A 15796-nucleotide genomic window follows, 5' to 3' on the forward strand; every position below is an offset into this window, starting at 1 on the left:
TAAGTGTGTTCTTTATAGATTTGAAGGAAGGGAAACTCATGAATCTGTAAAATACAGCATAGCTAGGTAGCTGTGGGACATTGGTGCCCATAATTAAATTTTTGCTGCCTATAAGTCTTTGATGGATTTTGTGGGAGTAGAAAAGAGAACATGAGATATTATCATTCTTTTTGCATCTATTTAACTTACTTTAACTCTTTAGGTTTGTTTAGTTTTGTAGTAGTTTATCTGATCATCTTAGTTGACTACTTTTCTTGTTTCTGTGGGTCAGATTTACTTTTATTCTTCCTTATGTTAGCAATTTTTTGAACTTAGTGTAATTAATAAACTAAGCAAGCATATTTTTATATTCTACTTTCTATTGTGAATTATTGATAACAATTATTCAAAATAGAATCAAGGCCAACCCACATGGCTTCTGAGATTAAGATAGTTACCATTAACTTTTCTATATAAGGGCCTCCAAACTAGTATGCATGGTCTATATTTGGTGTCTTAATCGATTAAGGTAGCCACCGAATGACTTTTTGATGAGCATAGATAGCAGCAGCCTCCCTGGCACAGGCCTGTGTCTTAACTGTCACTGGAACTGGGTAGGCAGAAGGAAGGTGTTTCCTTCTCTATTGGCACAGTGGCAGGATAAGGAGTTCTTTCTTGCTTTTAAGCCAGGTTTCCCAAATTGGGTTCCTTGGAATACTTGTTCTAAGATGCAGTTTATGATAAAAAGGGATTCTAAGGTCCATTAATTTGGGTAAACCCTGGATGCCATTTCTGTCTTAGAGATTCACTGTTATATTAGAATAATAAAGATACTGAGAAGTTCTGCTTTAAAGAAATGTTTGTTTGACCTATTGTTTCTCAAATTTATCAACAAAAAATATCCATCCTTTTCGCTTAATATACATTAATATTCTGCTTTTTGTGCTTCAGAGGGAAGAAATATGTCTCTACCAACATTATTTATTGAGGTAGAGAATGTATGTAAGCATAGGTTAAATTTGCTTATCTTTGCTGAAGATGATAACTCTGAATAGAAGTAATTAATTAAAGTTCCAGATTGTTTTTTAGGAAATATTAAAGGTCCATAACTTCTTTGGGCCACATGTAAAACTGTATAAACTGCTGTTTCACCAGTATAAGAAAATAAATCAGTGAATTTTGAAAAGTGCAATTAGCTCACTTTTGATGATGAAAACTCTTATTTGAAATTTTAATTTCAAAGTTATTTGAAATATTTTAGAAAGTAACTGAATATTAATTTATTCAAACTAGTTTTAATTGTAAAGTCATAAAAATTTATGTTATTTCAGAGTACTGAGACGAGTATGTCAATACCAAAGAAAGTGTGTAAAAGGTAGGTACATGCTGTAATGATATTTTCAGATATTTAGGTTCACTTCATATACAAAAATGTACATCTTGATTTTTTCCTTTGCTCTTAATAGGCCATGCATTCTCATACTAGATTCCTTGAAAGCTGCTTCTATACAAAACACAGTTCAGAATTTACGAGAGTAAGTAATGACAAGTTTGCCCTTTAGTTTGTTACCTAAAAATCTCAATAATTTTGAAGATATTTTAAGAATTACTGAAAATGCTGTCAGAATTATATTTTATTATGTATTTAGATGTGGCCTAAAATTTAAGTATTAATATTTCTCAAGGACTATGTCAAAAGTAAATTCAGAATTTGTATTCATAATTGAACAAAAGCACAACTTTACAAAGGAACAGTGCAAATGTTAGTGGTTATCAAAAGTAATACTTTAGGAAATAAACCTTACATTCTTATTACGTGTGTGTGTGTGTGTGTGTGTGTGTGTAATTTGGTAATTTTCTCTAAGGATCTGGAAAAAACTAGCAGCTAAAGTTTTAAAATAATTTGTTAATCTACTTTGTGATATAAGTAACTTTATATTTTTGAATTGTCAAAGTTGAGTTGTTGGAAAAGGTCTAGCATTTAGTTAAAAACTAAGATGATTTTCTTTAAAGTAGGACTTTTGAAGCCTAACATATTATAATTTCTACTGTTAAAGTTCAGTCTTTGGAAATTCGGCTTGAGCCAACAAATGTTTTCTCACTTTTGTGAAAGTGTTACATAACAGTAAAGAGATTTCTATTCAAGTCAATCTACTTTTTGATGATTTAAGGTATTTAGAGGTAGAGTGGGAAGTTAAACGAAAAACTCACCGTGAATTCAGCAAAGCAAACATGGTGGACCTATGCCCTAAAGTTCCTAAACAAGATAATAGCAGTGATTGTGGAGTATATTTACTGCAATATGTGGAAAGCTTCTTTAAGGTATGTAAAAATATAAATAAACTAGAGGCCCGGTGCACAAAAATATGTGCACTCAGGGGGGAGAGGGGGTTCCTCAGCCCGGCCTGTGCCCTCTCGCAGTCTGGGACCCCTCGGGAGATAACGACCTGCTGGCTTAGGCCTGCTCCCGGGTGGCAGAGGGCAGGCCCAATCCCTAGGTGCAGCCCCTGGTCGGGCTCAGAGCAGGGCCGATTGGGAAGTTGGGGCGCCACCCCCTGTCATGCACAGAGCAGGGCAGATCCGGAGGTTGCGATGCCACCCCTAGTCACGCTCAGGGTAGGGCCGATTGGGGGGTTGGGGCACTGCCCCCTGTTACACTCAAGGCAGGGTCGATGGGGAGGTTGCGGCGCTACCCCCTGTCATGCACAGAGCAGGGCCAATCAGGGGGTTGGGGCACTGCCCCCTGTCACTCACAGAGCAGGGCCCATCAGGGGGGTTGGGGCTCCGTACCCTGTCACGCACAGAGCAGGGTCGATCAGGGGGTTGGGGAGCTCCCCCCTGTCACACACAGAGCAGGGTGGATGAGGGGGTTGGGGCGCCGCACCCTGTCACACTCAGGGCAGGTTCGATGGGGAGGTTATGGCTCTACCCCGTCACACACAGAGCAGGGCCCGTGGGGGGGTGGGTTGGGGCGCCGCACCCTGTCACACACAGAGCCGCAGGGCTGATCAGGGGGTTGGGGCACCTCACCCTGTCACACACAGAGCCGCAGGGCGATCAGGGGATTGGGGGAGCGCCCCCCTATCAGGCACAGAGCAGGGCAGATAGGGAGGTTGTGGCCCCGCCCCCTGTCACACACAGAGCCGCAGGCGAATTTAGGGGGTTTGGGCACTGCCCCCTGTCATGCTGCTCCAGGGGGCCAGGAGGCCTCGCGGCTCCGCTGATCCCGGTGCTGGGAGGCATATTACCCTTTTACTATATAGGATAGAGGCCTGGTGCACGGATGGGGGCCGGCTGATTTGCCCTGAAGGGTGTCCTGGATCAGGGTGGGGGTCCCCACTGGGGTGCCTGGCCAGTCTGGGTGAGGGGATGATGGCTGTTTGCATCTGGTCACACCCCCTTCAGGGTGGGGGTCCCCACTGGGGTGCCTGGCCAGCCTGGATGAGGGGATGAGGGCTGTTTGCAGCTGGTCACACACCCTTCAGGGTGGGGGTCCCCACTGGGGTGCCTGGCCAGTTTGGGTGAGGGGCTGAGGGCCGTTTTCAGGCTGGCGGGTGACTGAAGCTCCCAATGGCTCCTTTTTTTCTTTTTTTTTTTTTATTCTGGGCCAGCTTTAGCTCTGAGGCTCGGCTCCAGCTATGAGGCCTCCACTGCTAAAAGCAGGTTTCTGGCCTTTGTTTACCTTCTGTATTTGAAACAATGTTGCGATCCTGCTGGCTGAAGCCCGGCTGACTAAAGCAGGTTTCTGGGGTTTTGTTTAGCTTCTATATTTGTTACAATGTTTCAAACTGCAAGCTCAGAGGCCGGCAGCAGTAGGCGGGGAACCTGGTTTCCTCCGTCACTGGAGCAAGCAAGCCTCCCTGTTCGCATCAGCTGCCTGGCTGCCGGCCGCTATCTTGGCTGGCAGTTAATTTGCATAAGGATATGCTGATTAGCCAATGGGAAGGGTAGCGGAGGTATGGCTAATTACCATGTTTCTCTTTTATTAGATAGGATTTCTTATTCACAGTTACCAGTATACAATCAGAAACTACTGGGCAAGCAAAGAAGCAGAAAATGTTATAGGTAATCAAGAAAGAAAGAAAGAAAAAAGAAATGGAACCACAGATAATTCATATATGGGAGTTAGCAGATAAGAACTTAGAAATGATTTGATTAATATGTTAGAGAAAAGTCAAAATGAATGAAGAGATGAAATCTAAAAAAGTCAAGTGAACCTTCTAGAGTTGAAAATGTACAATGATATATCTGAAATTTAGAACTTATTGGATAGGTTTAGTAGCAGACTGGATATAGCAGAAGATAGGATTAGTGAACTTCAAAAAAAAAAGACATTAGAAAGTATCCAATTTGCTTAGAGAAGAAAAAGAATGTAAAGAACGGAGCATAAGAGATAAGTATGATACAGTCAAAAAGTCTAATTTACATATAACTGGAGTTCCAGAATGATTACTGGTGGCGGGTGGGGTGCATGCAGAGGGTAGTAAGGCAGATAGAAATTTGAAGAAAAATGTTCAGAACTAGATTCATGTATTCAAGTAGTTCAGAAAACCATGAACTAGATAAGTACAGTGACAAGTGTGGGTGTTATTTTCTAGCTCACCAGAGACTCCATTGAAACTGCAGCAATATTAAAGGAGAAATTTTAAATAGCGAGGGATCACTCTTTGCTTTTTGAACTGTCAGCTTATTACTTCAGTCATTACCAGTGTTGTTGGTATATTGAGCAGGTTATTTATACTTGCTTGGAAAATCCTTTAAACGTTACAGTACTTTCAAAGTAAGGATTATAAGGTGCAGTTACAACTTTTGGTATAATTGGAGAGGAATGATAACATATAGCAGAATATGGTACATATTATGGAAGTCACTGAAATATGTTGTTATTTTTTTTCACATTGGAAGTTCATTAAAGGGAGCCAATTCTATTCTCTAATACTCTTTCCAAAGAGATTTGGTTTTATTTTTAGAATATTCTAAGTGCCTTATTACATAACATATTTTGAGTTTGTTACATAATTCTACTTTAATAGCCTCAGTCAGTAGAATATGCTTCTAATATAGGTTGTAAGATTTCATCACATTTATAAACATGATCTAGAGGTAGCCTTCTTCAGCAGTTATTTTTTTAATAACTTGCAACTTCCTTATTAAGCTTAACATAATGGAGAATACAGCAGTTCTTGAAGCCAATAAATTGGCTTGTTTTTGCACTAAAAGAAGGCACTTCTTCAGGATTTGATGTGTTTTTTGTTTTTTTAAATCTGAGATTCTTCATTTACTGCTAAGACTTTCTCTTTGTTTTAATAATTTCAAAATATTAGCATTTTGGAAAAAATTGTGTTCAAATCAACCTGACTTCTGCATTGAGCTGTATCATTCTCTATTTACTAGTCTGTTTTGCACTAATCAGCTAAACACCATTGTAACAGAACAAACAGGATTTATTTTTGATGTTCTAAAGTTAGCAATTTAATGAAAATGTTCTAAAATGATGGTGGTGATGGTTGCACAATTTTGTGAATATACTGAAAACCATTCAAATGCATATCTTAGGTGAATTTTATGGTATGTGAATGATATCTTAGTAAAGTTATTGTTTAAATAAAGTTGGCAATTTCTCATTTCTTGTAAAAATGAAATTCAAACAAATTTGAATTATACCACTAAAATGATTGCATTCTTTCTTTTCTCTAGGATCCTATTGTTAATTTTGAACTTCCAATTCATTTGGAGAAATGGTTTCCTCGTCATGTAATAAAGACCAAACGGGAGGACATTCGCGAGCTCATTTTGAAACTTCATTTGCAGCAGCAGAAGGGCAGCAGTAGCTAGTTAATCTGTACAAAGATGACAGATGTTCTACATGATTACAGGAAAGCTGCTTACCAGCATTTGTGTTAGCCAGCTCACGGAGAAGAAAATAACTTGTAGTAGTTTTATAAGTCATTGGCCTTTATTTAAAATATAAAAGGTGTATTATTAGATTGTTGGGATCTTATAGATGAAGAGGAAATGGGAGTGAGATACATAAACTTATTAGATAGAAATGGAAATTTCATAAATATTTGATATTTTTCTGATTTAATATGCTTGGATTATGCAATAGCATATGTAATGTGGGAATGTTTTTGTAGATAATAAAACTATGTGATCTGTACTTCCACATAACGGGAGTTGAGGGGAGCTAGGTCCTCCCTGCTAACAGCCCCAGTGCTTGTCAAATTTTTTGACAAGTCACATGATATTGTAATTCTATTCTTTGCAGCTCAAGCATGCAGTATGAATACTGTGTATTTTTTTTTTAACGAATTTAGTATCAAGGCTTCAGAAAGTGCCATTTATGGCATCCCTTCTGTATAGTGTAAAAGAAGACATAATGTTAGCAAGATGATAAAAATTCAGTCTTTCAAGGCGCAGCTTATTTTTCTCATCTGCTAAATGGAACCATTACTCTGCTGTAATTTTTTTTCCTTTTTTTTCTTTATTTCATATGTGGGTAACTGAGAATTTAGTTTGTTCATTCAGGGTGAAATTTGTAACAAAAAAATGTTTTAAAAATTATATATGTAACTCAATTTGAAGTATAGCTATATACTGACTGCTACATTACCCCAGAATATATGTACACAATTTATGTAAGTATACAAGATAAAATTGGTGTCCTTATAATTTTAATTAAAAAATGCCCTCAAAGTCTTATTTATTGTTAGAACTAAATATATAATTTTATAGCTCTGTTACCCAGTATCCATTTGTAAAACCAGATTGCTATCATTGCTTTTATATTTTTAAATTGGTCTTTTTAGAGACCTGTAATTCCCATGGAGCTTACTTTTTTTTTAATTCAATGTTTAGGTAACAGTTACAAATTCATGAGCTGAGGGTGGTATTATAGAAATACTTCACAGCCCTCTAATGTTATCAAGAATATTTTGAGGGGACAATTATAGTGTATTTTCTCAGATAAGGAAAATGTTTTTTTAAAGAATATTTTAATCTTCTGTTTTAAGCATCTCTTGGATTTACATTGTAACTGTATATAAAGCAGTGAAGCAAAGGAAATTTCAGATAAAGCTAAAAGTAGGAACATTTTATTTCAGAATCATGTGAATTGATATTGTCAGTTAAGCCTCAGTGTTTTTAAGCTTTTGTTAATCTTGCCACCATCTTTATATTGTTAAAGATATTTGTCTTTTGGAAGTTTCCTATAAAGAATCTTATAATTACATGTTTCATTCCCAATTTATGTGTGTGTAGGAGGGGACTTTTTTAGGTGACTATTAATTGTTTCATACATCAAATTTTGGTAGAGTAAATATATAATACATTTTCTTGTGACTTCTTAATATTTTTGTTTGTGTGTTTTTCAAAGATTCCACTGTCTTTTATCATGTTTTGAAGATTGTTTAAAATTCATTTTCCTAAATTCATGTGGGAATGGTTTGAGAATATCAACATTTTATATTAAACATATTTACAATTCATTAGATTGAGGTATAATTTTTTAAAGAAATGTGTGCGTCTTAGAAATAAATTTTGAGTTGTACAGTGGCCAGTGCATATCATGTGGCTGATGCTTAGATTAATTTTCCTTTCTGTTTTAACAAGCATATTGCTAATTTGATTGTCAGTTCAGGAAACATTTGGCAATTTTCTAGTTACAATAAAATGAATGATAGATCTTCTGAACTCTTTATAGTATAATGGGAGAAGTGGACATATGAACAGTCTTAATATTCCCTGGTAAAAGCAATCATACAGTTTCTTTGGGAGCACAAGAGGGAGTTCATCCGTGTGTGTGCTAGGGAGAGGGCGAGGTGGTAAGAGGGTTGTCAGTGGACAGGGAAAACCTTCCTGAAGAAGATATTACTATTTTTAATTCACAACTCTTAGGGTTAAAAGTAAAATGATAGCTTTTCAAAAATATGTTTTTATTGCGTTTTAGAGAGAGAGGAAGGGAGAGGGGATAGATAGAAACATCAATGAGAGAGGAACATCATCAATCAGCTGCCTCCTGCACACCCCCTACTGGGGATCGAGCCTGCAACTTGGGCATGTGCCCTGACTGCGAATCAAACCAGTGACTTCTTTGTTCCTGGGTCGACGTTCAACCGCTGAGTCACACCAGCTAGGCAAAGGTTAGCTTTTAAAAAAGAGTGATATTCAACCACCTTAGAAAAAGTTTATTAAAGTGAATTGATTAAATCATCTTTTCTTTTTTGTTAGGGAGAAAACAGGTCTAGACTCATCATACAGAGCCCTTTCTAAACTGGTTTCTATCTTTATCCTCATCTTTCCACTCTGACCTACTTTTTAGTCATATAAAATTATTAATTTATACTTTAATTACTTTTGGCTTAACACCAAGCTTAAGCCTTTTATTCGTAGGAAATTACCTTGGGTTTTCTTTTTTTCAATATTGTTTCTTAGGAAATGTACTGAGCTTAAATAAATGTGAACTGTCAGCTGTAGTCAACATTTTTTTTAAATGGTGAAAAAGACCTTTAACGGTTAACTGTGTCTGGACTGGAGAACTGAGTGGACATGCATGCTCGGAAAGCCCGCTGGACCAGATTGTATAAAACCCTGCTTCCCTCTGCAGTCTATCGTAACTGGGCTTGGAAGTTTGGGAAGTTTGTTAAAAGACATGGTTCTGTGTGGATGAGGCTTCCTTATGCTGGTCTGGTGTGGTCTGCATAAGGTGGTTTCCTCTCTTACATCCCTTCTGGGGGCTAGAGAAATCAGGGTCAGGACTCCTATAGAGACTCCACTTGAAGATACACTTTATTTGATGCATTGCTTTCTGGGCTGTGTATCAAATACGAACGAAAGGAGCTAGGTTATGGACTGTTGTCCTGTGAGTGTGAATGTCACTTGGAACCCAAGATCATAGGTGGTTGTTTGGAATAGATGTTGCAACATTGCATCTCCACACCTCAGGCCTGCACATGCCAGTCCTTCTTTCTAGAACACCCTTTCACTACTTGTCAACTTTATTTTTTTTCCAAATCTGGCTCAAATGTCATCACCCCACATTTGCTCAAACAGAATAATTCATTACCTCTCCTGTTCCCCCATAATGACTTGTTTACATTTTTCTCATCAGTTTTATTTCATTGTCTGTATACATGTCTTCACCTATAGACTACATGCTCCTAAAGGACACACATTTTGCATTTGCTGTATTTAGTATGTTAGTAGCATATAGTCAACACCTGGAAACTTTTGCTGAGTCAATAAATGATTGTCAACTCGTTTGGAATTAAAGAATGGATGAAAGAACCTGGTACTTCTAAGCACAATGTTTGTTTAATTTCTAAGCACAATGTTTGTTTAATTTCTTACCAACTTATAATTTGGGGTATATTTCTTGAAGCATAAGGACCATCAGATGAGGTTTTGAAATATTTCCTAAAAAGAATCTCAATGAAAACTCAAGGAATATTTTTTTCTGAGTAATTAAAATTAGATAATCTTCTCATCTATAGGAAAAAATCCAAAATTCTTGGTAAGACTTTCAAGGTATTTCGTAATCTACCTCAACCTTTTCAACCTCCATTCCCAACCTATTTTCCCGAGGCTCCTGTTCCTGCTTTAGCAAATACCTTCCTATTTTCTGTACAGATTGTGTATTTTTCTACCTTATTGATCATGACCAGGTTTTTTTCCTAACTCCCATCTCCTCCCACTAACCCTTTCCACCTCTGCCCACTGAAATGCCACTGCACCAGGCCGTTCAAGGCCTGGCTGAAATGTTCTCTAATAAACCCCCTTTAGTTTTCCAGTTGGAATTAATCTTTTTCCTGGGTTCCCCTGGCACCACCTTATGGTAGTCATCATGTACTGCCTTGTATCATAGATGCAATTAACTCTAAGAATGCTGCAGTTAAAAGGTACACTAAATGTGAAGTTAAATGAATTGATAAAATGGTAAATGTATTTAGAAGCAAATGAACCCAGCTGAAGTTTTCATACTATTTTTTTAAAGTACAGATTTTTGAAATCTTACAAACTATTTTTTTATAGAATATAATAACCATTGTTAGAGTTCTTAAGTAAATACTTGTGATATAATTTAAATTAGGGAACATTTATTCCATTCTGCAGTTTGAACAAAAGAGAATTCCAAAATTTGAAACCTCTTAAAACTTTATGAACACTTGTAATGAAAGACAAATAGTATACATTAGTTTAAGAATTTTCATATTTCCTATTTTTTCCCAGAAACCCTGTGATATAGACAGAGATTATCATACCTAATTTCTTTGGAGATTAAATCAGTTCAAGGAGTTTAGGTTCACCAAAATCAAATATTAAGTGGTAAAAACAGAATTTGAACTCAGGGTTGCCCAGGGTTTTTCTCATTCTAAGTACAGAAATGTTTCCACAATACTGTGAGTCTCAGAAGATCTCCTGGCTTATTGGAGTAGGCCATCGAAAAGAATTTCCAAGTAGCTTTTGTTACCTTAAAGTTCTCCACTGAGCCTCACCGGCCGGGCCTTCCTTGGTCTGAATTATCAACATGAAACTTTTCTTTGAACTTTCTCATTTCACTTAGCTAGTAAAATGTTCAGCTTTTTCCTCCTACTCAGCAACAGTTTGGCAAATAAAATTCGTATCAATATATTGTAAATGCTTCTGTGCACATGTATTTATTTAATGGTCATTGAGATTTGTGAGCTGAACTAAGGGCTGAAAATGTGGTTTGTATGAGCTTGTATTAAAAAATACACTTGAGCCGAAACCGGTTTGGCTCAGTGGATAGAGCGTCGGCCTGCGGACTGAAAGGTCCCGGGTTCGATTCCGGTCAAGGGCATATACCTGGGTTGCGGGCACATCCCCAGTAGGAGATGTGCAGGAGGCAGCTAATCGATGTTTCTCTCTCATCGATGTTTCTAACTCTCTATCTCTCTCCCTTCCTCTCTGTAAAAAATCAATAAAATATATTTAAAAAAAAATACACTTGAGCCCTGACCTGTTTGGCTCAGTGGATAGAGCGTCGGCCTGCGGACTGAAGGGTCCCAGGTTCGATTCCGGTCAAGGGGCATGTACCTTGGTTGCGGGCACATCCCCAGTGGGGGGTGTGCAGGAGGCAGCTGATGTTCCTCTCTCATCGATGTTTCTAACTCTATCCTCCTTTCCTCTCTGTAAAAAATCAATAAAATATATTTTAAAAAATACACTTGAGCTTTTCCTAAAGCATAAAACAAAGGATGATTTAACACACTTAGTTTAGGATTCTTCAGAGAAAATGTGCTTTAGATCATTAGAAAACATTTTTATTTTTAAAAAGAACTGAGGTATATCACATACTAGTAAGATAAATTCAATGCTATTTGCTAAAAAATTCTAGCTTCCACAAGGATTATAATGAAATTATTTTCTACTAGGTTTATTTGATAAAAACAACTGTCTCAATACAAAGAATTTTATCTGGTCCTATGGGGTGAGGGATAACACACTGGGCCATACCAAATTAAGCAATAAAGTTATTATCACATAGTATCCTTTATATTGTGTGTGCAGTATGCACCAGGTACTATTCTAAGCATTTTCTGTATATTATCTAATTCAATCCTCACACTAGCTCTATCATAGCAGTAGTTTACTACTACTATCCCATTTTCTAGATAAGACATAGTAAGCGGTTATAGTGAAAGATCTTCAAATTTTTTATCAAGGAAGGAAATTTAAGGGCAGTAGATTTATTACAAAGAGAAACAGCTCCAAGAAAAGTAATTTTGTGTGTAGATCTGTACTTATGAATTAGCAGGTATAGTCAGTTTGGACATTTTATGCTTATAAATTGTTGGTTGTAGAAGAACCCAGAGAACATTTGAATTGATAAGATTCGACTAATAGACTCATAAAAATTGTAAAACTTAGTGAAATATACACGAAACATTTTTAAACAAACTGCTTATTAAAGGCAAGGACAGTGTTAGTAAAGAGCTTAGAGGGCTAGATTAGAATAAAATTGTCTCTCCCCATCTGCTCTAATTAGCTTATCTCTCCTGCTTTCATAGCATGCTGAAGAGAGAAGAGTGAGGGGTACTTTGAAAGGACACCGTTTTTATTTACGCTCATTTATAATGGTTTTGGAATGTTTGCTAATTCTCAAACATAAATTTTTAAATGTTAGATCTTTCCTGTAACAATTTGTTACTGGAAGCTTCAAGGCTTTGGGTGCTCAGTTAAGAATTTTGGTCTTTCCTCATCTCTTTGGTTTTGGCCAAATGATTATGTTTCCTCATTCTGGGAAGATTTCTTTGGGTATTTTGATATTTGTCCTGATAGAAGAAAACCTTTCATCATTAACAGGTACTTTAAAATTGACATTATTTTTATCCTTTTTTATATCTGTAATGCATTCTCTGTAAAAATAATATTTGATGTGACTGCTATAAGAAATTGAGTCAAATACTATTTTATTAATCTTTGATATTGATTCATTTACACTGTTTTAAGAGCTCTCCAATAATTTTGGTTTTCCTCTTCGTTAGTATTTCCTGGTTCAACACTTACTTCCTTTTACCTCTTGTATTGAAATTGGATGTATACTTGACTTCAATAACCAACAATCTGGAAACGAAGGAGTAAGAGTTAAATGGAGAAAAGATTGAATACTTCACTCCTCTCCTCCTTAGGCACCCATGTCTATAATCTGAGATTGACTTGAAAAATCCTTATGTGGCACAAATGTCAGGTTTTTTTTTGTTACCTTTCAGTTTTTCTTTGTTACCTTTCGTACTGTATCTTCATTTATCACCAGAAGCCTTGTTTATGCCTTCACTCTGTAGCACAGACCTACTTATCTTTAGAAGAAACCCAAGAACCCACCAGTGCAATTTCTTTTCTCCCGACTGACTCAGAATCCGCAGACTCTTCCCTGCCCAGTGGAAACAAACGACCTCAGGACCACAGAGAAGCTGAGAGACACTGGTTGCTTAGAAGAAGGCGATCCACTCTGTTCCCTAATGGAGTAAAAATCTGCCCTGATGAAAGTGTTACAGAGGCTGTGGCAAACCATGTGAAATATTTTCAAGTCCGAGGTAAGCCAAGATCCGAATCCTTGGGCTCTGTAATGGCATTCAAACATGGTTTTATCACATTTGTTGTGTCTCATTATAATTCACAATTTGTGATCATTTAGATAGGGACTGAGCCAAATATCTTTCTACTAGCTATGGAAAAGGGACTTGCTAAGGATATAGTATTCACACACCTTTGGAGGAAAGTTGACATTTTTTAACGAGAGGAAATGATTTAATTCTTTTTAAGCACTTTAAAAATATCTGTTTCTGTTATGGGATAAATGAATTATAATTTTTACTTCTTCATTACAGTAATTTGCCTAAATATACCTACAAAATATATTTATGAAGCTGTACTTACCTATTTGACTAATTAGTTACTTTATATACATAAAGTATCAATTTCAATATTTTATAGTGTAGACATTCTATAGACTCATGCTGGTTATTCTCTGGTTGGTACACATAAAACTTTGACATCTAAAATGATGGCACTTCTCACAATAGACCTTATTGCAACAAAACTAGGATTTTATTTTATTTTTAGCTAAACAGTATTATCCTTGATTTCATACCTTTTTATTATGTGAACTCATTCTCTGTTTACTAACCAAAATTGCTTAATTGACCATAATATATCCCTTAGATATTTGGAGGACTCCCAAACTTTGCTTTTTGCCCCTCAAGAACCAATAAAAAGCCATAAGATAGATGTGATGCTAGTAAACTAAAGTGGAGAAAGATGATGAAATGATGCTGAAACCAGGCTTGCTCATTCATGTTTAAATAGTCAATAAATATTTATTCAGCACTTACTGTTTTTCAGGCACTGGGCTATATGAAGCTTCACTCTGAGCTGCTACTTTATCTTCTCCTTATTTTCCTCCATTTTGTCCTTCCCCTCGGCCTCCCTCACTAAAGCACGTGTTTAAAAAAATAACAATAACAGATATTACATATATTTATATATTTGTTTTTTTGTTTGTTAAAGTGGCATAATGTGTTAGCACCTTTTATTTTTTTGGAGAATATTTGTATCTCTTGATTGTATTTGGGCCTATCAAACATTATTAAGCAATAAGCTTCCCTTTTACTTTTTGAATGGAAATCCTTTGGCCTGGCCTTTTGTGTATAGGATATATGCCAGAAATAGCAAATTCCAGAGAGTAGGAAGACAATAAAGGAACTGAAGATGAATGAGAGTGACAGTTTATAATTTATGAAAATATAATTTCTACTACCTGGATTTAAAAAAAATATTATTTTAAAGTTGACCAGAATATCTAGATAGCTGCTTGTTAAATTAAAGAGGAAATGATCAATCATAACCAAAGGAATGTGGTTATTATGCCTTTTAATTGCTTTACTCTTTTGTTTATAAACTCACAAGATACTATTGATAAAGAAACCAACAAAAAGAAAAATAAAGCATTCCTAGAATAACTAACTTTAAAATACAGATGCTATTAAAGGGATTATTGGAAAGGCGCCTTCTAACACTAAAACAGCTGGGACAGTACATCAAGATTGCAACAATGTTGATATAACTGTTACTGTCATGGTGTTGAGTATATATTTCATTTGTTATATTTTTAAAAATTAGGAAAAATTAATATTTCAACCTAGATCTTGATTTTGAAGATATTTTTAAGGAGACAATTGGATTATGTCCTTAGAACCAAGGGTTTGGAAATTGGAGAGATCCATTTAATGTCCAACCAATGATCTTAGCTCTTTCCACAAAGCTAACTCAATCTAACGATTTGCCCAATTTTTCCTTCATAGAGTATTTGGTATCATTGCTACTTGGTGTAACAGTTTTGAAAAATATCTCCATTTAAGGAAGAAGCAACTATATTTAACCTAATGATTTGTAGAATTAAACAGATATTTAGGTTGGTTAGAGTAGAATGTAATTGATAGTATCTTTCTCTCTTTAAAAAAAATCATATTTGTAGTTGGACCTTTTAAAATATAGTTTTATTAAGACATATTTTGATGGATTATAAACCACATATTTAAAGTATACAATTTGATTAGTTTTGACAAATATATTTACCCTTGATATTATCACTACAATTAAGATAATGAACTTATCAATCATCCCCAAACATTTTCTTATGTGCCTTCCCTCTCTTACCACTTCCATTTACCTCAGTACTGAGGCAGCCACTAATCTACTTTCTATCATTATATAGTATTTTGCATTCTATCCTTTTTTACATAAATGTAATCACATTATGTACTCTTGTTTTTGTCTGGCTTCTTTTACTAAGTGTAATTATTATTTTCTCTACTTTGTCATTTTATATTGGAATTTTATATTACTATTTAAAGATTGGAAATAGACTGTGTCTTAGGCACATAAGAAGAAATTGTAAATTTTGGATAGTAACCCATTATCAGATGTATCATTGGCGAATATCTTTTTCCATTCAGTAGATTGTCTTTTTATTTTGTTGATGATGGTTTCCTTTGCTTTGCAAAAACTTATTAGTTTGATGTAGTCCTATTTGCTTATTTTTTCTTTTATTTCCCTTGCCCGAGGAAATATGTTAGAAAAAATATTGTTACAAGACATGTCTGAGATTTTACTGCCTACATTTTCTTCTAGGAGCTTTATGGTTTTGAGTTTTACATTTAAGTCTTTAATCCATGTTGAGTTTATTCTTGTGTATGGTGTAAGAAGGTGGTCTAGTTTCACTTTTTTGCCATTTGCAACAGTATGGATGGACCTAGAGGGTATTATGTTTAGTGAAATAAGTTAAATAGAGGCAAAC

At 35.9% G+C, this 15796-nt stretch overlaps 2 protein-coding genes across 2 annotated transcripts in view; both read left to right on the forward strand.

Annotated features, from left to right (window-relative positions):
* Positions 1 to 7466, forward strand: part of SENP7 (SUMO1/sentrin specific peptidase 7) — a 159745-nt gene extending 152279 nt beyond the window's left edge. Inside the window, exons 21-24 of the mRNA XM_023762090.1 lie at positions 1311 to 1354; positions 1446 to 1514; positions 2151 to 2301; positions 5677 to 7466. Coding sequence (XP_023617858.1) covers positions 1311 to 1354; positions 1446 to 1514; positions 2151 to 2301; positions 5677 to 5814 — 402 coding nt within the window. The 3' untranslated portion in view covers positions 5815 to 7466. The remainder of the gene's footprint in view (positions 1 to 1310; positions 1355 to 1445; positions 1515 to 2150; positions 2302 to 5676) is intronic.
* Positions 7467 to 12218: 4752 nt separating this feature from the next.
* Positions 12219 to 15796, forward strand: part of IMPG2 (interphotoreceptor matrix proteoglycan 2) — a 73678-nt gene continuing 70100 nt past the window's right edge. The window contains exons 1-2 of the mRNA XM_023762104.1: positions 12219 to 12303; positions 12783 to 13034. Coding sequence (XP_023617872.1) covers positions 12219 to 12303; positions 12783 to 13034 — 337 coding nt within the window. The remainder of the gene's footprint in view (positions 12304 to 12782; positions 13035 to 15796) is intronic.

The sequence above is a fragment of the Myotis lucifugus genome, unplaced genomic scaffold (genome assembly GCF_000147115.1).
Source record: "Myotis lucifugus unplaced genomic scaffold, Myoluc2.0 scaffold_231, whole genome shotgun sequence".
Taxonomy (NCBI): domain Eukaryota; kingdom Metazoa; phylum Chordata; class Mammalia; order Chiroptera; family Vespertilionidae; genus Myotis; species Myotis lucifugus.